Source organism: Chaetodon auriga, chromosome 10 (assembly GCF_051107435.1).
Source record: "Chaetodon auriga isolate fChaAug3 chromosome 10, fChaAug3.hap1, whole genome shotgun sequence".
Taxonomy (NCBI): Eukaryota; Metazoa; Chordata; class Actinopteri; order Chaetodontiformes; family Chaetodontidae; genus Chaetodon; species Chaetodon auriga.
In genome coordinates, this window is record NC_135083.1 from 11,359,625 (window position 1) to 11,383,216 (window position 23,592).

General features: G+C 43.8%; 3 protein-coding genes across 7 annotated transcripts in view; 1 reads left to right on the forward strand and 2 right to left on the reverse strand.

The window, feature by feature from the left end:
• LOC143326695 (protein NLRC3-like) overlaps window positions 1-23,592 on the forward strand; it is a 206,867-nt gene that overhangs the window by 127,678 nt on the left and 55,597 nt on the right. The gene's annotated exons all lie outside the window — the stretch shown is intronic.
• On the reverse strand, window positions 58-13,370 carry ncoa6 (nuclear receptor coactivator 6). Of its 5 annotated transcripts, none has more exons than XM_076741055.1 (17): window positions 13,265-13,370; window positions 12,068-12,405; window positions 11,443-11,598; window positions 11,183-11,290; window positions 10,041-10,163; window positions 9,109-9,936; window positions 8,827-8,958; window positions 6,539-7,961; window positions 6,298-6,416; window positions 5,620-6,140; window positions 5,288-5,521; window positions 2,091-5,142; window positions 1,586-1,642; window positions 1,429-1,459; window positions 923-964; window positions 546-679; window positions 58-425 (listed from the first exon to the last, which is right to left on the reverse strand). In XM_076741055.1, exons 2-17 carry the CDS (start codon window positions 12,363-12,365, stop codon window positions 379-381), a joined length of 7,305 nt encoding a protein of 2,434 aa, XP_076597170.1. In that variant the 5' UTR covers window positions 12,366-12,405; window positions 13,265-13,370; the 3' UTR covers window positions 58-378. The 5 variants fall into 5 exon arrangements, with proteins under 5 accessions (XP_076597170.1, XP_076597169.1, XP_076597168.1 ...); XM_076741054.1 differs by having other exon boundaries at window positions 10,035-10,163; XM_076741053.1 differs by having other exon boundaries at window positions 11,168-11,290.
• On the reverse strand, window positions 13,934-23,378 carry ggt7 (gamma-glutamyltransferase 7). The gene is made up of 16 exons (XM_076741122.1): window positions 23,212-23,378; window positions 22,274-22,853; window positions 21,872-22,098; window positions 21,519-21,670; window positions 21,293-21,410; window positions 21,100-21,167; window positions 20,467-20,540; window positions 20,123-20,316; window positions 19,383-19,470; window positions 18,292-18,419; window positions 18,087-18,175; window positions 17,823-17,975; window positions 17,584-17,698; window positions 17,334-17,471; window positions 17,057-17,156; window positions 13,934-15,738 (listed from the first exon to the last, which is right to left on the reverse strand). Exons 2-16 carry the CDS (start codon window positions 22,491-22,493, stop codon window positions 15,566-15,568), a joined length of 2,037 nt encoding a protein of 678 aa, XP_076597237.1. The 5' UTR covers window positions 22,494-22,853; window positions 23,212-23,378; the 3' UTR covers window positions 13,934-15,565.

Consider the following 23,592-nt stretch of genomic DNA (forward strand, 5'->3'; position numbering starts at 1 on the left):
AATAAGCTGAGACTTGATCAACAACCTTGCAACGATACAGGAATCATTTTACACAGCTTCACGGAACAAAAGCAGTAGAAAATTTAATTCAGTTTTACAACATAATTATACAATCATGACGAGCTCCATTTTCAGTCTTCATATGATTAATCCAGCATTTAATATAAAAAGCACATTCACACAAATACATACTGTATGCACACATTCTAACTACAATCTCACATAATAGCGTGGACAAAAACAATAGCATAATTCTTTTCAAAACAATCTGTACAAGGTTTCCTTCCTCCAGCCAAAATTCAGAATCTGGGACAGAGAAACCAATATATCGACTGATTCACAGCGAGAAACACAAACATTTACAGTACAGTTCACAGGCTATTTAGACTTCCTTCGTTTGGCCTGGGTGGGGCTGGCTCCAGTTTCTGTTATAACAAAAAAAGTATAAAAGTATATTAAGGAAAATGTAGTAATGCCATGTGTATAGCTTAGGTGTAGTGATAGATAATCTGTTTTTCTGAAGCTGCTCGCGTGTCTGAAGTTACCTTTTACAGCAGCGCTGGTTCCAGGCCTGGCTGATCTCTTCCTAATGCCACTGTCCGCTACTGGCTCCTCCTCCACCTCCTTCTCTGCCCGGGAGCTGCGTCTGCTCGGTCCCTTGGGCTTCTCCACAGCAGCTCTGGGAGGACCAGATAGAAAAACAACAAACGACAAGGAAGGAGGGACAACACAGGGTTGTGTTAGCAATGATGCAAGGGTTTGAGTTAACTCTGCTCTACTCAGAGAAAGATATAATACCACTCAGGACTGCTGTTTTTCCTCGTCTACCACAGATACTGTCCGTCTTCATCCCGACAGCATCCACTACGTCGACATGATCACTGCTTGTGTCTTTGCAGCACAAACATGTTAAAATACATACCTTGGGACTAAGTTGATGGGCGTCTTTCTTTTCTTTGCCCATCTGTGATAGAAGTGGAAAAACAGCGGTAAACTATAAACTGTGCTGAAAAAAACATGGCTTCACTTCCCCACCATATTATGACAATCCCCAGGAAAAGAGATGTGGCCATAAAGCTCAGTGGAGTGGTACGATTTGCTTCGTGATAGGCTGTTCTGGTTTAAAGTTCTGACATGCATTAGTATATGTATATTGTTGCATGCTAATCATACATACCAAGTGCTGAGGCCACGTGGCTCATTGTTTTCACCATGTACCCCCTTGGCCAACCAAATGAACTCCCTGAGTTTCAGTAGAGTTAGAAATGTCTAAGCATTTCTCCTTCAAGAGCACAGGTCTCAAGACTAGGCCGACTTTTCAGAGATCAATAGTAGGGGACAGCTTAACAGACCCCAGCGCATGAAACATTACACATCTAATCAACAATACAGACCTTAAAAGGACACAAATGTTATGAGGAAGCTTACCCCGGCTCAGAACCTGTAGAGACCTCTTCACCTGAACAGGACAAAAACAAGAGTTATGTCCATGCCACATAGTTCCAAGTGACACGTGAGATCATATCAAAGTATTTTCTGTTTAAAATAAAAGCATTTTTCTTAAGACAACAATGGTCACACTTACCCGTCTTCTCACTGGCAGCAGGTTCTTGCGACTGTGGGACTTCCTGTTGAACAGGTGCTGGGGAAAAAAGGATTGAATAGTTCAACTGACACATTGGATATGTACAATAAATTATTAATCAGGAATATGTACCACTAATTGCTCCACTAAAACCACAAAACGAACAGCGAGGTAGGGTGTTGAGCAGAAGGCTTGCTCTCCTCCACTATCATCACAACCACTTTGCAACAGTATTTGCCTGTAGTAAACATACTAAAATAATACTAAAATTCTTTGCAAATGTGTAAACCTAGGAAAGCTTAATACTTAAGGCTGCACCTGAGGTTGCATTAGACATGTTAATGTGGCGTGTAATAACTAAGCCTTACCACAGCAGTGACACAGTGTATACAAAGTTACGTGTGTAACCTGACCGAGGATAGTGGCCAGAATAAGGTCATTATCCAGTTCACTTGGGACATGGATACACAGGCAATAATTCTTTTGCACACACTTATGTGTTTACCTGGGGTGGTTTCAGCAGGTGCTGCAGCTGGCAGCACAGGGGGCTCCATAGGTGGGGGGTCAGACTGAGGTGGCAGAACTCCGCTGGGGTTAGCAGCTGGAGAGGACGTAGTAGGGGGAACCTCCTGAACAGGTCCAGGTCCAGCAACAATTGGAACAATGGACGGTATGGGACTTTGTACAGGAGGAACCGTAGAGAGCAAGGCAGCAGAAGAGACACCTGTGGTAGTACCAACTACAGTGACAATAGGAGCTTGAGAAGTTACAGTCTGGGCTGGGCTTGAGACTGAAGCTGGTGCAGGCACTGGAGCCTGGGTAACAATCTGAGTAGAAACAGCAACTTGGCCAGGCACTGGAATTGGAGACGAGACTGCAGGCAGAGTAAAGCTGTTTGGAGCACCAGCAGCAACAGTAGTTTGGGGAGCCAGTGCTTCAATCTGAATGGCAGGACTAGCAGGAGGATGAAAAACCTGTGCTGGCACAGACCCAGTGGGTCCCTGTGCAGGCCTTTCTACAAGACTCTGCTGGGGGTCAGCTGTACCAGTAACAGCTGCAGAAGCCTGTGGAGGTTTACTTTTCAATTGGGTACTGGGAGGTGGAGACATGGGGCTCTTTCGGATGGTGTTGACAACCCCAGGACTAGAGCAGGGAGGAGGAGCAGCCAGAGGTGGCTGAAAGGGAGACGATGCTGAAGGACTTGGATGGGGAGATGGCTGCTGGACTGGGGGACTGTTTTTCTGAGCAGAACCTGCCTCCCCTGTATTTTCCGTTTTGGGGGCACCTGTGTTAATTTGCTGAGGAGCTGGTAGGGTGCTAACAGCTGCAGATGAGGATATACTTGTGGCAATCTGGACCTGTCCAGCAGCACTTCTGGCAGGCTGAGTGCTGGTCACGTTAGCCCCTGATGACTGGGTGGAGCTTGGGGCAGGGGAAAGTTGGATGTTTGTAGTGGATACCTGGATAGGCCCCATCATGGTGACTGACTGTGACACCACTGAGGTATTGGGGGCCACAGATGCACCTGGGACTTGGAAAATTGGGTTGATAAATACAGGAGTGGTGGTGATAAACTGAGGAGGTCTGGGGACAGGGGTCTGCTGCCGGATATCCTGAGGTCTAATGTTCTTGTTGGGGACAGCTACCATGGTGGAGACCATAGATGTGGGTGCCTGGGGAGTGGGGGCAGAAGTGATTGGGTTAGAGGTGACAAACACAGTGATCTGGTTGGGGGAAATGGTGGTAGAGGAGGCAGGGATCTGTATGACTGAGTGAACACTGGTCACAGGTTTAGGACTAGGACTTGGTTTTAGAGCTGAAATGGCTGGGTTTAGAGCAGAGTTGGAGTTAGAACTGGTACTAATAGTTGAGGCAAGACTGCTCTGACAGCAAGTGACTGTATTAGGGCTTACACTCATGGTGGCATTAGTGTTAATACTGAGGGTGGAGCAGAGGGTAACTGTTGGAATTACTTTTGGACTGGGATTGATGCCAAGACTGGAGATGGGGTTTTGGTTGAGGCTGGGGGTAGTAACAGAGTTCACATTTGTGCTCGGGTATGAGCTGGGTATTGAAGCAGGCTGCAAATTAGGACTGCTGGTAGGGATTGGGACAGCAGGTTTGGGTTTAGCTTCTGATTCATTTATAGTGGCAGTTGTAGTGGCAGATGATGACACATCTGTACTCTGGGAATTACCGTGGAGTGGTCTCTCTGGATCCAAGGCAGACTTGGGGCTGTCTTTGCCCATAACATCCCTAACAGTATTACTCTGTACGGGCCGAAGAGGCATGTTTGAGATACCCGTGTTATCCAGTAACTGGTTGAGGGAAGTCGGAGCTGTCCTGAGAGTAGGTGAGACCTCAGAGTCCTGCATGGGTGCTGCCTGGGCTGGCTGCCTATCAAGAGTGCTAGCCTGCTGTTCCAAGTCAGGCTTAGGCTGCTGGGGTGCTGGAAATCGAGGACTTGCCATTCTGGGAGCTGATAACTCCCTCAAAGGCTGTGGCAGAGTTTGAGGCTGAGGCATCTGTCGCTGCTCTGTTGTCATCATTCCCTGACTATCCTTGACTCCCTCAACAGGGTTACCTTGTATCCCATGGAAGGGACTCTGGGTCTGCTGTGCCTCCACGCCCCCACTCACTTGTGAAGGCATAGATACTGGACTTGGGGGTACTGAGGTAGGGCTTACCATCATGGTTTGCCCCTGAGGGTTGACCAACTGTTGCTGGGGGGGAGGGCAGCTGATGGCCATCTTTGTCCCCTTTTGTCTCCCTGGACTTGGGGTGGCTGACTTGCGGCTAGAGGCTGGACTTGACCTCCGACTATTGCTAGGACTTGCCCTCTTACCCTGCCCTCCAGGCTGCTTGTCCTGTTTAGCACCTGAACCTCCTGCTACTGTGCCAGTAGAGAAAGGCTGTTGATTACTGTTAGTGTTATTTCCACCCGCACTGCCATTGTTGTTGTTGCCTGGTAGAGTTAGGCTAGGAGGAGCCTGCCCAATGGCTTTCAGAGTTGTTGGGTTAAGACCTTGCTGGTCAAATCCCCTGTTTAGGTTGGGCTGCCTGGGAGGCAGAGGAATGTTGATTTTGGGAGGAAACAGGCCTGCAATGGAGGCATTTAGCCTCTCAGGTGAAAGGTTGATTTCAGAGGGCTCAGTACTGGGTGGACGATTAGTTGGGGTGAGAGGATGGTGGTATGGCCTGGGGCTGGCTCTGTTGGGGGTTTTGGGCCTGGAGCTCTGTGAGGTTGTGGGGACACTGGGGAAATGAAGGCCCGGTAAGGCGCCTCCTTGTTGAGGCTGAGTCGGTAACTGTTGCTGGGGACTGGCTCCAGTGTGCTGGGGCATTGGTGATGCACCAGGGCCTTGCTTCATCATATGAGTGTTGGAGCCCTGATTGGCCATCATCTGCTGGGTCCCATTGCCAGGCTGTACCCCAATTTCTGAGCCACTGGGCCTGTCCTGCTTCGGGTGGGCCCCTGCAGGGGACTCTTCAGATCCAGTGCCTTGGGGACCCTGTCCTACATCGGGATGTGACATTCTTCGTGCAGTGCTTGCAAGCTAGAAAGCAGAACGAATACACACAGCATAGTTTACTCCCAAGAAAATATATGACTATGCACTATGCACATTCTAAGTGAAATTCATAACACAAGACATGAATGTGAAGATCAAGTTTACATATGCCACAGCACTTGGCTCTCACCTGTGGGTTCACCATCAGGGGCATCCCTCTGGCTTTGTCAGGTGATGGTGGTACCCCTCCATGTCCTTGAAGGCTGATCATTACAGGCATGTTTCCTTGCTGTGAGACAGGAAGCCTCTGCACCTCAGGATTGCTCATGCCCCGAGGAGGGAGCTGCCCTCCTGGAGGGATGGACATGCGATTTTTTGCCTGTTCCTGCTGCATCTTCAGCATCATCATCATCTGCTGTTGTTGCTAAAATGCAAAATGGGGTAGGACATTAAGTATTAACGATAAACTGTTAATGGGTGTGTTACACCAAACACTGTCAATAAAGTACATGATAATAATACCTGCTGCTGGAGGTGTGGCTGTTGAGGAGGAGGTTGCTGCTGCTGCTGCTGCTGCTGCTGCTGCTGCTGCTGCTGTTGTTGTTGTTGTTGTTGTTGTTGTTGTTGTTGCAGCTGATGAGGGTGTATTTGGGGCTGGCTTTGACCCGAAGTCTGTGGCCCTGCCATCCCCTGCTGACCTTGAGCATTCTGAAGACCCTGCATTTGCATCTGTTGCATCTGCTGCTGTTGCTGCATCTGCTGTTGTTGTTGTTGTAATTGTTGCTGCTGTTGCTGTATTTGCTGCTGTTGCATTTGTTGTTGAATTTGCTGCTGTTGCTGTATTTGCTGTTGCTGTATCTGCTGCTGTTGCATGTGCTGCATTTGTTGTTGTTGTTGTTGCTGCTGCTGCTGCTGCTGTTGTTGTTGTTGTTGTTGTTGTTGTTGTTGTTGTTGTTGCTGTTGCTGCTGCTGTTGTTGTTGCTGCATAAACTGCATGGGTACCTGCTGCAATACTCGCTGGTCTCCAGGTTGTCCAGGGAAGCCTATGAAAATGGTAGAGCGGCATACATGGGCAAAAGAAACACAAGTACAAATTTAGAGAATTACAGTATGCTGTAAAGTTGTTATAACTAAAGAATCAGCAACTGAATGCAGATTAAAAAACAAACTACCACAACTGATTAATTCCACATAATTTACCCGCAGGCCTGTTGGCGAAATCAGGGAGTTTCGGGCCAGAACTGTCCAAGCTCAAACTCTGTTCACCACCCAGATTTGGCAGTTCAGAATCCTCCATGCCAGCAGCTGCATCAAGACCGCTAAGAAAAAGAGAATAAATTAATAAACAGACAAAGTAATAGAGTTACACAAACAGTTACACAATTTACCACTACTATCCATACTGGCAAAAACCAAAACTGTAACAAATACAAATTATTACCTAAGTCCCTCTACTTGCTGTTGTCCCTCTCCCTCTTTGGGCTTCTTCTTACGTGCAGGTTTCTTCTTTTTGGGTTTGGCCTGATTTCCTACACCCGCACCCTGCTTTCCTCCTGGTCCAAACTGGCTGGCTGAGATATCACTCTGCAGCAGGTTGACTAGCAGTGGGCTAGTCAGTGTTACGTCCTTGCTAACAGGAAAGCCTCCAGGCTGTCCACAGGGTCCCCCCATTGGCATCTGACCTGGGAACTGTGAGTTAAAATTCATGCCATGACCTGCAAAGTGGCCATTTCCCATCTGCATGTGCTGAGGGCCCCCCATCATGCCTTGCTGCTGCTGTGCCTGCATATCAGGGACCATCTGTTGGACCCCTAAGTCCCCTGTCCCACTATTAGGATCTGCCAAAGGATGTGGGTGTTGTTGAGCAGCCTGCTGCTGTTGCTGTTGTTGCTGTTGTTGTTGTTGTTGTTGTTGTTGTTGTAACATGGCCTGTTGCTGTTGTTTCTGCTGCTGCTGTAGCTGCTGTTGCTGTTGCAACTGTTGTTGGATAAGAGGATGACCAGCAGGGAGCCTCATCTGTTGCCCATGCATGCCCATAGCTTGATTAGGATTGCCAGCAATGGGAACCTGCTGGGGCTGTTGCTGGTTCATTTGCTGGTGTTGCTGCTGTTGTTGTTGTTGCTGTTGTTGTTGCTGCTGCTGTAGCTGTTGCTGTTGCAACTGGTGTTGTTGCTGTAACTGCTGTTGTTGGAGTTGAGCTATTTGTTGCTGCTGTTGTGGAGTCATCTGTTGTGGGCCAACCTGGCCCTGGAATGGAGCCATGTTGGCTGGAACATTTGGAGAAGGGCCACGCATCATCTGGCCGGGCATGACCCCAGCTGGAATCTTGCCTCCAAAAGACTGCTTGTTGCCTTGCATCTGGTTGGCAACCATCTGTTCCATCATGGAGTTTTGTTGCTGCTGCTGCTGTTGCTGTTGTTGTTGCTGCTGCTGCTGTTGCTGCTGCTGTTGTTGTTGTTGTTGTTGTTGTTGCTGTTGCTGCTGCTGCTGCAGAATCATGGCCTGGTGCCCTTGGCCTCCAACCATCTGACCCTGCCCATGCATCACCCCCTGGCCTTGCTGAGGCATCATCTGCTTGGGTGGGGTCATCCCTCCTCTCTGGCCTTGACTGAGGGGCCTTGAGAGGACAGTCTGACCTCCACCCTGGCCTTGAACCTTCTGGCTGGGGGAGGAGGACACGGGCTGGGCCTGATGCTGGAGGCCCATCATCTGGGTCTGGAGGCCAGGCTGTTGCTGCCCCATACTAGGTCCAGCAGTTGTACCCGGAGGAGGACCTGCCATGCTACTTTGCACACCCATTATGTTGGGTTGGGCATGGGGTGGACCCTGCATTGAGTTCGGCGTTGAGGCTGATGCCTGAGTTCCTGGTGTAAAATAGAAAGGGAAAAAGAAAATTACTTAAATAGATGTCGTAAGTTATTGTGCCTTCTGCAAACTGCGCATTAAGCCATGGTGTGTCAAATGAGGCTGTTGGCATGTAAAAGCAGTTAATCAGATGCACATGATATACATATACACACACATACCCATACATATATATATACATACATACACACACACACACACACACACACACACACACACAAATCATTACTTATCTAAACAATACTAGATTTAGCTGTGATAAATGTTTATGATGTCAGTATATATGGACAGTAAAAGGAATCCGTTGCAGCTAATTATTTTTAATTGGCACTGCCATTTCAGTACACTACCTGCAGTATCCAACAATCTGCTGTGTGGTGAACAATATTATGATATAACAATATTTGATGATATCTAACTTCAGACCTACAACTATTCATTTTGGCTTAACAATATTGTAACTTATGCATTCATTTTAAAAGTGGTTCTGCAATTGCTGTGTTCTGTGTGTAACACCTAATTTTTTAGCTATTTCATAAGCTAGTCAGTGCATATCTTTTACAGATATGAACCATGACAAAAAAAATATTTTTCAAATGTAAAATATCTTGCCAAAGTACATACATTTCTCACAACTATGAGATGAAATCAAATTTAAGTGATCTTTGCCAAAAATGTTTGCGATTGTGTAAAGAGTAGATCTTTTTAGGTTTAATGTTAGGTGTTTATATTGATGTCTGCCTCAAAAACAAGCATCCATCTCCACTCATTTTACACTATTTTAATTCCTCCAACTCAGTCTAAAACTTGTGTGTTTCTCCTAAGACATACTCCAACATGTTTGCAGCATTGTAGGCATTTTACCTGTGTGAGCCATTGCTTGACTGCTCTGTAGCTGCTGACTGGGTCCTCCGCCAGGGGTTCCTGGAGTGCTGGCACTCACCTGACCTTGGACAAAGTTTGGGGTTGGAAAGCCCATGGGACGCTTCGACATGCCTGTAATCATTATTCGTTGACTTTGTTATTTTAGACAGTAGATTACAAAACCTATAATTACTTTAACATAATGTTTTACTGTGACCAAAAAATACATTTTCTGGATCTAAATTTTAGCCCAACAGAAAACTGCTACCAACGATAACTGACCTGGGTGAACTTGGGCCCCAGGCTGTCCATGCTGGGGTATTCCCATGAATCCTTGTTGCATGTTACCCTGTTGTCCAAGGGCTGCTCTTCCTGGTGATCCAACACCCTGTGCAAAAACCTGTGGAGTTGTAGGTCTCTGAGCCATCATGGGAGGAGTCCCTGGTGAGCCCTGCTGAAAAGGAGATGAGGAGGAACCAGGGGACTTGGCAGCGAGGTTACCCTGTGGTCCAGATGTTGGTGGAAGGGGTGGAGGGGGTCTGGGTGGTCCTGTGACACCACCAGGGCCAGCTTGTGGGCCTTTGGGCTGAGGTGCGGCAAACTGACCCACTCCCGTCTGCTGTTGTTGCTGTAATTGTCCCTGTCCAATGGCACTGAATACCTGCCCAGCCTGCTGACTGCCAAATGGGTAAGGGGGCGGAGGGTGACTGGGAGTCTGAACTGTAGCAAGAGAAGGTGGACGCTGAACCATTTGGGCTTGGGGTGGAGGCTTTCTCCAGGTAGGGCCTCCTTGGGCAGATGGTGGCTGGAGCACCCCAGGGGGCAACTGGTTCCAGCCAGGAGGCACCGCCATCTGGCCTGATGGGTTGAATGGAGGTCTCTGTCCAAGCTGGGAGAGCTGAGCTTGCTGTTGGGCCTGTTGCTGTTGGTGATGTTGCTGTTGTAGCTGCTGCAGTGCTGCAGGGTTGAGCGGTCTCCCAGCCTGCAGAGCCTGCATGTGATGGGCAGCCTGAGGAGGCATTGGACCTGAGCCATGAGGACCAGCCTGTTGGTGCTGAAGTTGCTGTTGCTGCTGAACTGACATACCTGGCATCATCGGATCCATCACATCTGTGAGAGGAAGATGCCGCTTGTCCGTTATTGCAATGTCCAAGCTGAACAACGTTAAAATTACAACATGTATCATTTGACGTACAAGCAATAAAGACCTGAACCTGTCTGTGAAGGTGGCCTCGGAACACGAGGATGCATCTGTCCACTGCTGCCTGGTACCATAGCTTGACCTGCCATGCCAGGCCCAGGGGGAACCATTGCTGGATTTGCCATCCTTACCCCTCCTTATGGAAATATGTGTATATTAAATCACCATGTATAAACGGCAAAAAACCCAATATTACCATGTGACTAAAAACTAAATAGGAAAATATTATTACTGTAATAATATTACAGATTAAAAATTAGTGACTAATGAATTATTATGACAAGAAAAACAAGAACTAAAACAACCTACCAATACATTCAACAAATGTAATGGAATCTAGGAAAACCCGTCGGATGTCACGCTGGCACTTTTCCAGGAAAACGTGAAAATAGGTCGAAAGTCAAAATATTGGTGAAACTGGGTTTCTATTGACATCTTGTCTATCATTCCTGAAAACATCTCCTTCTATTTCACTTGTTTAATATGTTAAAAACCTTATTTAAATTAGGCACTCGGTTTGTTGTTATCTCCTATGAATGAAAAACGAACAGCGCATGAAATCAGCCCCTAACTTGTTCATTTACATAGCCTACGAAGACGGTTTATCTATCATAGTTAGGGTGACCAGATGTCCCGCTTTGTACAGGACAGTCACGCATTTCCATCTGGTCACCCTAATCACAGTAAACCACATAACATGAAGACGTGAGCTACGCATCAAAACATTATTTTGACACCTCAGTCAGATGCTACGAGATACACAGAGAGAGGGATGTCGAAGCTTCAGAGACGGAGAGAGTTTGAGATAGCTGGTCGTCTTCTGATTTAGAATCCTTGTCTTTAAACCTGTTTTTCTCAAAATTCTGCTCCAAAAAATCCTACTGATCAACTGACTTTGAGTGATCATAACACTTACAAACCAGTAATAATAACAATACAAACCAGGCATAAAAATAAAGAAAACACATTTGAAAAGAGCTTGAAATAAGCTTCTAGGTGATATTAAAATCTCCAAAAGGTAAAATTTCGACATGTGACTGGTTTTCCCAGATCCCATCACAAAAATTGGCCTTTACAGCTTTTTATGCCATATCTTTATGGATGCTTGTGTGTTAGAAATAAACTTCAGTCAGCTGCTACCTGGACCAGGCTGACCTGGAAAGGCGACATCCATTCTCATCTGTCCAGGTGCTCCAATTGGTCCATTCACTCTGACTTCTTGCCCTCTATTTGGTCCCACAGCCACATTGATGGCCCCTTCCCCTGAACACCAATAGAGGGAACATTTAAAACTAACGTTTTCTACAGGAGGTCTAGTTTATACCCATTATTATGAAGTGCCAGAAATGGGGGAAAAAAACATTATCTCTTGCATCATGCTTTGAAGTGACAGAGTTTGAGGGCTGTGCCATTACCTTCTATCTGCACAGAGAGAATCCCCAGGTCTCTCAGCTGCTGCTGGTTGTTCTGGGCTAACAGTCGAAGTCGCTCAGCAGCATCCCGAGGAATGTTGAAGGTAACCCGCACACTGTTCCATGGCTCTACATGCTGTGGCTGCAGCCTCTCAGAGCCTAATAGAGGAACAATGAATGGATGCAAGTTGCGATTACACCATATGCAAGATGGAAAAAAAATCAAGACTATTAGTTAGAAAAGGACAAGGAAGGGATGGGTACACAAAACTGCTCCTGGAATATAAAATACTACACAGAAATATGGGCATGTTTCAAATGTACATTTTCAGTGCTTGTAAAACTTATGCAGCTCCACTGGACTTGTTTTACAACAAAGAAAAAAATGTGGAAAATGTGGAAAAATGCCTCTCAGATATTTGGACACTGATGAACAGGATAAGATACTTTTCAATGAGGAAGTGACAACAAATCTCTACAAATTTATCCAAATAGGGCACAAATATGGATGACAAAGTAAAAAATGGAAGTATATAAGTAGGTCTTAATGTCTATTATGTATCTAAGTTTGCAAAAACCACCTGTACTGTTTTTTCCTCAAATAAGAGTCAAACAAAATTCAACTAACCCATATCAAGCATGTTTGGTATCCCACTGAGGATAGTGTCAAGTTTTTGTGTGAAATCCTCATCCTCCATATTCCCTTGGAAGGCAACAAAAACTGTAAAATCTTCTCCCTCCCAAGAGTTTTCTTCTGTGCCATCTTGCTTGTTGACTTTGTCCTCTTCTGTTACTGTGCTTCCCTGGCAACTGTCAGCATCCTCCCCTGCATCATCCCCAACACCAGAGTCCCTGTCAGAATCATTATCAGGTTCCAGGTACTCTGTCCTCTGGGACAGCTGAGGTGGGGTACGTCGATGCGCCATCCTCTCCTCTAACTAGGAGTGGCGTTTGAACCGTTTTATGCTGAAATTGCACGAGAGAGACAGATCACTAGTCCATCCTATAACCCACTACTGTTACACTTAATGTTGAGACATGACAGAGATTACAAGGTACAGTGGATACAATCAGAACTGAAGTAGTGAAAAGTGACAGAAAGCATCAGATGTTGAATAAATAAGTAGCTGCAAGTTTTCAGTAAGACGGTGTACAGTGCAAGTCTCAGGTGAGACGAGGTCAAACAAAGTCTATACTGTTGTAAATCCACGTCAAATACATAGATAACATTATCAACGTTAACGTTGAGGCTAACGTTAACACACCTGTACGTGAGTGACATCATAGAGACCCACGAATTTGTAGCAGTAGACTTGTGAACAAATTGCAAAAGCGACTGTTAGTGGTCGAGATATCTTAACTGCAGTGTGATTTGCAATCGTGTCGTACAATGTGATATTATGTAAACTCACGTCCATAACTGATGGGCAGCTTAGTTAACATGATCGACCCAGCAATAGCACGGGCCTTACCGCATATGTAAGCTAACGCAACGATATCAAAGTCGGTAGGGAGAACAAGAATATCCCGGATCTCATGTATTTGTGCAATTTCATGTAGATATGAACATAACTTACAATTCAAATTAACATGTTTTTATCGGACACCGCATTGTGAGAGAGTATAAAATTCATGTAAAGGCGGTTCCTCCTGGCTTTTCCGAAAGCTCCAGTTAGCAAACGTTAGCTAAGTTAGCTTGATAGCATTGCAGTTAATTCATCATGAATGCATTGAAACACAACTTATTATCTTATCATATCGTTAGCTTTCACTTGTTACATATCATCAGAAGCAACTCACGCATGAGAAAAAATAAAAGTCTTACCACATATACTCATCTGAAAATGAGTTCAACCAGTCGACATCTGCTAGCCAGATTAGCTAACAAAACATGAATCCCAAGCTAGTCAGAATCAGAAACGTCAAGCTAGCAGTGGGGAAAAAAAAAACTGTTTCCGGTAATGCTTTACAAAATAAAATCCCAATTGAAGAAGTAGATGAGACATTCTTCTGAAAAATATAAAATAGATAACTTCAAGAACTAATACTGATATCAAAATCATATCCAGTTATGTTTCCACCCAACCTCACCAGTCCAAAAATGAAGCCTTTTTCATATTTCCATTTAAATTAAAAATTATTTCCTCTTTTTGTTTTCAGTTTTCTGAAATTAATTCATTGTTTAGTTTTCTATGGTCTTTGGAGACAAGGATCTAAGTAAAATATGCCAGACTTCAATTGTTGCACCACCTCCAAATATATGCACCAGAATCTTTGTTGTGCAGTGCATTACACTACCATTTATCAGCAATAAAAAGTAATAAGTAGGCAGAGTGGAATCTGTAAAATACATCAGGTGAGTTTTAAAAGTCGGGTCATCCAAATGCTTAAAGCTCAGTGTCTGGAAAGGGCATGCTTGTTCCACAGTAGGTCAGATGCACCAAAAGCACATGCACTGCATGAAGGTAACGAAGAGGCAAATATTGTTCAGTGATGTGTGCAAACATTTTATTTCTTGGGTTTGGACAGTGCTGATTTTTATTAAAATCAGATACAAATGCACATGAAATCAAATACCAGGTGTTGTGCAGATGCGTGCCTTAAGGCATGGTACTCTACAGTACAGGAAACAAGCATCAACAGTCATATTGCACTACTGCCCAACAACAATAGGGTTAAGGACATGTTTGATCGTCAGCATTGGCAATTCTGGAATTAGATAAAACCACTGTTAGAATGCAATGCTTAACAAAAACCATTGGTTCCAACTTAAAAAATACTACCAAAAATAACAACACAAATGCACAAAAAATAAACAAAACAGCCTTTTCTAAAATGTGCTGACTGACTGCTTTGTTACCAACATTAAAAATAATGTATATAGCCCAACAAATGTTCATATAAAAATAGACAGATTACCTCCAATCCATCTGTAAAGGATCAATTACTTCCAATCTAAAAACAAGTACCGCTCTAAATAACTAACTGTAAGCCACAAGCTTCAAATGAGAGTTAAATTGTGCAACAACTAAAATGTCTTAAATTATGTATTTAAATACACTTAATCCATCATTTGTAATATTTAACACCTGTGAAACTGAAGCCAGTACTCTTGTTTGAGGAAATTAACTGAGATGTCTTAAACATGGTCCCACGGAGCCAATGATTGTTCTCAACAGTTAAAACTCCAGCAGCTGTAACAAACAACATCTAATCACAGTTACACACCATATAAAGAGCAAGAGTAAATGCTTTCGCCTCTGCAGTCTGTTTAGAATAGACTAATTCAGGTGAGACAATGCGAGGCTTAATCACAGGCTTAAATATTATTACCTTCACCATTTCACGTGTTTTCGTGTGTTATTTGGAATAATGGTGAAATGCAGTGGAAGAACAGAGGAGCAAAAAGGTGCATCAAACGCACAAACAACCACATATGTTAGTGGTGGCTTCAGGGTGCAGCATCATTACTTTTTTCATGTCTGCACATTTCTGCACCCAATCAATCCATTCATCATTCATTTTCCCCATTTTTGAAAAGTGTAACACTCTCAAATGTCCCGCTCAGTTCCTTACAGGCCAAAAACTAGGTGTCGCTCAACTTTGTGAAGATAGCTTCAAAAGTCATTCACGCTTATCTCAATTCCACTCAGCAAATCCACTCTAAACCTCTTCAGCTTATTGCTCTCTTTAAGTGGAACTGGAATGTATCAGATCTGAATTTATGAACTTGATTTACTTGCTGTCCTGCTCTGCATAATATAGGCTGCAGACTTTGACTGATGCCATTAAGGGAGGAACACTTTTGAACACTATCTATACTAGGACTGAACGCTGCTTGAGGCTGTGAGACGGTGCATGTGAGATGGTGTTCCATTGTAGTTTTCTACCTGTCAACAAAAAACTTTATCGGAGGATCCATTATCAGATCCCTTCAAGGTAATCTCAGACAAAGCTGCTTGTCTTTTGTTGATTTTTTCTGTCAAACAAACGTACTTTGCCATGAACTTATATCTAGTGTATTAGCTGATGGGGAGCCTCCTTACTCCCTCACTAACCTTCAATCATGCAGTGTTAGTCTTACGCCTTCTTCATTATGTGTGAGTATAGGGGAAGGACGGGTGTACTAGGGCATACTGGACATAGTGAAGGCTGAGGCATCAGCACTACGTGGGTCCTTCACCCCAATGATGAGGTCATTGGTTCTCCGGGTGCCCTGCACCAATGAGAGAACGTCTATCCTCTCCACCTTGTGACCTTTGGCCTGCAGCAGCTCCACGTCTTCATCTAGAAACTCAGCTATACGAGAGAAAGAGACAGTGGAAGAATGGACAATGAAATGTACATGTCAAACTGAATAAGGTCACATTTACACTTGGTACTCAAATGCAGTGTTTATGTGGCAAAGGGAAATGACTCAGAGTTAGTTCACACAGCAGGTGTAGTAATCATGGTGTGCTTGGATTGTATGTCTATGAGGATTTGCATTCTGGTGGGTCACAGAATATCATGTTTAAAACCAAGCAGTCACAGAGTGGCCTCTGACGAAGTGCTCAGATTATATTTAGATCTCAGCCACATCTAAAACATCCTGATCTGTGCTCTGTACTGAGTCACTGTGGCAATGTACCAGACATGAACATATATCATTCCTGGAGCCAGCAAGAAATGTGATGTTTGCAAAATGGGATCAGTATCAGAATCAGGTTTTTTGCCAAGTTGGTTTGCGCATTCAAAGAGGCTGGTTTTGTGTTTGCATAACAATAAACATTATAAATAGAAAAATAACAAGCGAGCACTGCAGGTCTAGAAGCATAAGTAGACTACAAAATATGAAAAAATATGCTAAAATATATGTTATTTACAAACATTTACAGCAATTCCAAATATATCATCATGATTCTTCCACCTCCCACTAAAACTGCAGAAGCTTTCACAACACAGGAAGTCAGGAACCATTACTGTTATTATTCCATTATTCCTTCAAAAAAAAAAAAAATTAAAGCATTCGAGTATCAATTTTTGCACGTTATGTCCATAAGAGGGCAAACCAATACAATGAGAGACATACTACTTGCATAGTTCAACATACACGTCTAGATGGGAGGATTCCGGTTCCATATTATCTGTGTTTGTGGACTATTTTCACATCTTTCTGTGTGTAAGTGACTAATGGAGACAATAGTTTTTGAAACTGGCCCAGTATTGAATGAGAGCACTGCAGCCAGCAGCCATTAAACAACTAAAAGCGTTTACTTTGCCACTGAGAGGCTCAGATTGTAATTCTAAGTGTCTGACAACATTATGGGAAGGGTCCCTACAGAGACACCTTTTTGTTAAAGAGTAAGATCCTTTTGGTTTAACCAGAAACAGCTGTTATATCACTCTTGCCAAAGCTACCAGAGAGCATTTACAGAAACAGTAATTTTTCATTGTTGCACACTTCATTCAAACTTAGCAGATCCAGATGCATACTGCATGTTAATATCAGGAAACGACAACTGTAGCTGGAAACGAAGTGAAAAAATCAATGTGCCTGAAGCGCTGCAATCATAGTTTTTGCAGAGATTGTTATGTTTGGACCAAACTACACAACAGGTCAGTAGGAAAAACTCACAGTCCACCAGGAGGGTGTCAGGCTGCAGCTGTGGGTGAAGTCTTCCATACGCTAAGCTGTCACTCATATTTTTACGCGAAGACAGAACATTCATCAGCACCTGTGAAGGATCAGAAAACAGAGTGAGATAAATAGAATAAAACCACCTACATAAATTATTAACTGTTACGAATAACACAGGTAATGTTATTGTTGATTGGACAGGAAGAAACAAAACTGTAAAAAAAAAAAACAAAAACAAAAAAAACCTAAATAACAATCATGGATTTTGAATCACCTGTGTGATGCCACTGAGAGCTTTCTCTGCATTGGAAGATCCAATGGATACATATGTGCCACATAAGCCAACGGCGGGCCTCACTGCTGTGGGCATCAGGAAGGACATTGGCCTCTTCCCAGGCTGGACGAGGTTATGCTACAGCAAAAGCAAGCAAAAGCCATGAGGACTAAGAGCAGCTACAAGAATCATTCAATGAGAAATCAATCAAGAGTGCAGTTAATTAAAGAAAGACAAAGTGAATAATTACAGGGTTAGGTGATGAGCTGTTTGTTTTATTAGGCCAGGAGAAGTCCAGGATCTGGCTGTTCAGGAGGATTCCCGAAGGAGTCACTATGCCACTGCCGAATGGTTTGTTAAGAGAGCTAAAACACACACAAGTGGAAAGAAAGCTGGTCTTAGTTTTCCAGTGATATCAATCCACTCTGATCTCTCACTGGGATTTGCTTTAACAATGTGCCATAGCAGTTCAATTAAAGCACGCCATACCTGACGACTGACACGATGTGGTCATCTGGGCCCATGACTACGACCTGGGCAGCTGTTGCACCCTTCTCCAGGGTAAATGATTGAGTGTAATGGCTGACAGGGAAGGTCTGAGAGTCGCTGATCAACTGGCGGAGCAGGGAAGCCTGTGATTTACTTGGACAGGGAAAAAAAGGGTAGGGTTGAACGGAAGTGCCTTACTGAATAAAGACATATTTGTAATATTTATATACATTTAATATATTTCATATTTTTTAAGATCTGTACCTCAGCATCTTGGTGACAATGTCTGAGACAGAACTGTCATACATGGGGTCTCCCAGCTCACTTGCCTGGGCAAGAGCTATCTTGACAGCCTGGAAGTAAGAAAAATTACTATTAATTATTATTATATTATCATTACTATTATTATTAAGTACTGCACTTTGCACATTACTTATGCTGTATAGTGGTGAAGCAGATGATATACTACCTCTGCAATCCAATGGTAAGTACTGTTCCTCGGCACCTGACTGGTGATGTTGTAGCCTTCCAGGATGTTGAGAGCACTGATCAAGGCAACACCTGCATGTGGGGCCGGAGCTGCCATCACATGGTGTCCTGCAGAAACACCAACAAATCATATGATTGCAAAGGTGATGATTTCTACTGTGAAACAGAACCATTTTAGTAGCAAAAATAAAATCCTATAACACAAAGAAAAACAGATAATCGTCAAGAATGAAACTGATGAGTATGATGCAGAAGGAAAACTGTGCAATAGTTGGAACATGGAACAATGTGAGGAACAAGCTTAATTTAATTACACAGCATATACAGGATGAACTTCATGTCCATAACAATGAACAGAGGGAAACAAGCTGACAACTGCATTTTCTAGTTTTCTGGTGCTAACAGCGTTCAATATATTATTTTCCCTGCTTGTTTAATTCCCATTTAGCTGTTATGTTGGTCTATGAGAGAATAAAAGACATTAGACAACAGTCAAGGCTTACATTTTTTCAACCAGAACGCAACACAAAGCATTCAGATGTGCAGGCGTACACTGTACATACTGTATTTATAGAAACACTAGAAGAAACCAGAGAATGTAATTTCTGCAGAACTTGGAGTGGGATTGCACAGGCTGCAGAGAAGCTTAATGAAATGCTGGGAGCTAATGTAAACTGCATTACTGGCTTAACTTTCTACGAGGGAGCAGCTGAGGGAGTATGACGAGTTGGAGAGGAAGGGGATACAAGGATTCATACTGTGTGATAGAGGGGACACTGCTGAATGTGTTGCAGTAAAATAGTAAGAGAAAATTTAAAAAAAAAAAAAAAAAAAAGACACTGCATGTCATGTCACTCACTCCATTAATTTGATTTCTGAAAAACTTATTTCATAAAGTTTGAAAGATGCAAAGCACTCAAAGTCATTCTGATAACGTCCTCAGTGAGCTCAACACTTTGCAGTTTCTGTGTGAAGCAGTCGCCACACATCTACGATTCAGATCAGGTGACTTTTACGTTAATGTATGGCTTCTCCCCTTGCAGCTCTAATGTAAATAACGCAAGTATTTACCTTGATAGGTGATCTCTGCTGGCTGCTGTAAGACTGTGGTGTAGTTTCCAAAGTCATCCTCTGTGAGCACTCCACCTTTTGCTTGCACCTATTAAAAATGCATAGTGAGTCTAAATTTAAAGTCAATGAATAATCTTTGTTCTCTGCACTGCCGTCACCAGCAGGGAAATGTTACTGTAAGAAACGTTTGACGCGCAGTGGATACTGAACTCTACTTATTTACCCACTAAACGCACAAATTCAGTCAAATAATACAGAGTGAATCTAAATGACAGCATGAGTTAGTTTGAAGGTCAGAGTTTGAAGGTGTAAATGATTTGATATGGCAGAATCGCAGGGTTCAAGATTCAGTTTTAGCTGAGATTGTATTGTATGTATTGTAACATACAGTCATTTTATACAATATATAGAATAAATGATGCTGTGCCCATATATATTTGGAATCTATAACGATCTATGAAACGATTATCAAACCTTACAATAATGGTTTTGTGAGATTATTGTACATAATAAATACTGTCTTTAAACATTTCCTTTAGATGACAGAATTATGAGTAGAAATTAACTGACATCATTAAGTTGTCACGATCTGACAGCACTGAATTATTACATCACCCGAGCCAAAATGTAAAAAGCCTTGGTGAAAGTACAACAGGAACTCCCCGTGGAGGCTATGCAGAATTTATGACTACTTATATAATCATAGTTGGAGAGGTGGGAAGAAAAACTTTATTTCTTACTGCTTCTGCCATTTCCTGCGTCAGGTTTCCACTGTAGAAGTCCGATATCCCCTTCACTGCAACAGCATCCAAGATGGCTGCTAAATCAAGACGTCTGGTGAACAGGCCAGAGAGGGGAGCCTGGCCGTTGGGGAGGAACAAATCCCGAAATGATTCTGACATGTTTTGGTCCTTAACATTAGCCAGAGCTTCAGCTAGAGAGAGAGAGAGGAAAGGCAGATGGAATCACACCTAATCTTTACATGACTGAGGCCAGGCGAGAACGCTTTTAATCACAGGAGCAGTGTTATCAGTGACAGTGAATTGACCCAGTGATTTGTACTACTACATTACGCTATACTTACCGAGGTCATGTGTAACATTAAATCCATTTCTGGCCACATCTGCTGCCATGGTAACCACGTCCTTCCACGGCATTCTGGGTAATTCAAATGACATGAGAGACTGGCTTTTTAAACATTTACAAATGTTAAAAAAATATATATATATACTCTCAGAAGTCCTCATTTTCAAAGAGATTATGTTCTAAAATGATAATCTACAATATTTTAGCTTAATCTCCATGCGTTGATAAAGCAAGTTAGTTTGCTGCGCAACATCCTCCTCAAACCAGCTGAGGGATCAGGATCATGATAATTACACAGCATCAGAGTAATTGTAGGCCGACACTCTGGCTTTTCTTTTAACACAGCTGGTGATACTTTCACCAAGAGATCTCACTCATTTAGCTCTGAACGCTGAGACAAGCCACAGGCTTTGTCAGAGATGAAACACAAGCCTTTGCTATTCTTGTGTTAAAATAATAATAATATAATACGTTCTACTCTATTTTTACTGTCAGGGTTTTACTGTCACAAAACAACAAATAATATCAAACAATGAGAGTGATCTCCAGAAACTAGGACCATAACTACTCATGGCACGGCATGGGGAGAGACTGAACAAATAAAAATAGTATTATATAACAGTTACCATACCTGCCATAGAGCTGGTACGCCTGATGCATCCCACTGAGCATGCCTGGTACTCCCACCAGCAGGCCAGGCTGAAATGCAACAGCGAGAACAGAGAGCACACATTAACCACAACTCTACGCAAGAACAAATATTAAAACAAAAAGACAACAAATGTCACTGTTATAATAAGGATACACCAAAACAAATGCCTTACATTTAGATCAAGGTTTGTACGCAGCATCCCCTCCTGGATGGCAGATGGTGCTGTCTCTCTGAAGTCGATGACCCTCGTCTCATTCTTACGGATGTCATGAACCAACATGACTCCACCACTAAAAATCAGATCAGAACACAAAGTTGGCTTTGTACTCATATTCAAACAAGTTTAAGAGCCTCAGTGGGAATCCGGATGAGAAGAGATTAATGTTCCTCTCACTCACCCTCCAATACCAGAGGTGTGAGGGTGAACAATTCCCAAACAGAGGGCAGCAGTGATGGCAGCGTCGACACTGGACCCCTGTTTCCCCAGAACTTCAAAGCCAAGGGATGTACACTGGGCCACATCTGTCACCACTGCTCCTTGATTAAAAACCTTGCAAGAGAAAGCAGAACAAAGCAGGAAGGTGGAGATTGCTGACATGCCTTTGAACTGACATCAGTTTGTGTGGGAGGGCCGTGGAGGAGCACGCAGAGTTATCTGGAATCCCATAATCACCTGTAATTATTTGAATGAAGCAACACTATTGCAACATGGCTAAAAAAAAAAAAAAAGACAACCCACACACAACGCTACCTGTGGGTCTCCGAAGTAGATCTGCATGATGAGAGCGACGGTGACTCCTGTGGCGAATGTCAGACAGGCTGTGATGATGACAGTCAGTCCGTCTCGCTGGCAGGCACACTCTTCTGTAAAGGGGTCTGTGGTGGTCTCCCGCAGGGATGCGATATCATGGCTAGCCAGGTCTGAAGCTGAGGAGGGGAGACGCTGGAGTCGAGCCGACTTCAGAAACAGATCAGGGTCTGGGACAAACAACATAAAGGCTTGGACTGAGCAAAAAAGAGCAGGACAGCCACAATTCCTACAATGAAAACAAATCTGCTCTAATGATCCACATCCAGAAACCTCAACACAGTCAAATATAACATTTGTGGAGGGTATACTTGGTTGTAATTGTGTCTAACCTGGCTGACTCACCTGTATCTTGCTCACTAAGGACATTGTCATCATCTTTGCGTGATTTTAGGGTGTTTTCCCCAGAAAGCACGTCGTCCTCTGGCAGCCTGGGGAAGCTGGTGATGCTCATGTAGTCCACTGGGGAGTAGGCACTCCCCAAGGTTGTCTCCGGATTGGCATCTTTATCCACCACACATCCACTTGGGTACCCTGCCCCTATATCAGGAGCAGGGCTATGCATGGCTACTGTTGATCCCGCAGTCACACACTTATCTTTATCTTTAGGGTGTGAGGGAGCTAGACCAGGATATTCATTTTCCCACTCACATCTGCTAATCAGTCACACACCTGCTACTGTCATCCACATGAAAAATCACTGTAATATACCTTTATGGACGACGAGTGTTGCCGTAGCGCTGAAGAATGACTTCTAGCTGATGGGATCTTTAATATCCCCTTATATCACAATTCTCCTGCAGGGATTTGTAGTTTTTCTGAAGCACCCTTACTACAAGATACTTAGAGAATATTTCTGATAGGCCAAGACAGGGATGTGCAGCTCCGATGATGATGCATTTTTCCCAGTCATGTAGGCTGTCACCTGCAGGAGACATAAAACCACACAAGTCAGCTAGCTTTTGAATTTCCTTCGAGACGCAGACGACGACGTATCCTCGCACAGAACTTGCATACGCATTAGACTGGACAAACATAAGACTACGGCAAATATTGACATGCGACACAACGTCAGCCTCCGCCTGACTATGGCGCAAAAAAAGCTAACTAAAATGATATCCGAGTATATTTTAAAACAGCACAATTACCGTTGAAGACAGCAGCACAACCCCCGAAGTGTTACCCTGCGTGTGCCGTCCACAAGCTAGCTGACGCATCTTTCTGTTAATTCTGTACAAACGTGCGGCTACGTAGAGCTAACAGGCGAGGCTAACCTTACTCACCTTTGTCGGGAAAATATGTGTAGTCAAATAAAAACCATCGTAGACGGTGTTGACGGTGTTTTTTTTGAAGAGGACAGGTGAGATGAGGGGAGTGTAGCTCTCCGTCACCAAGACTACAAGAGCCCCTGAATCACGACACCACACGGCGGGGAAGCTGGCTTCATATTACAGCTCAGGACAACCGGTAAGACTTGTCAGGGGGAAAAGCCGGCTGGAATTTAAGAACGCGTCTTTGGGTGTGACATGAAGACCGAAAGCAAACAGGAATCATTTAAATGTCTAGTTTGCCACGGAATGTTTTTAAATTACACATATTCAGTCAGGAAATGTGGCCGGTGGCTGTGTTGGCGTCTGGGCACCAATATCAGACTGACTTCACAG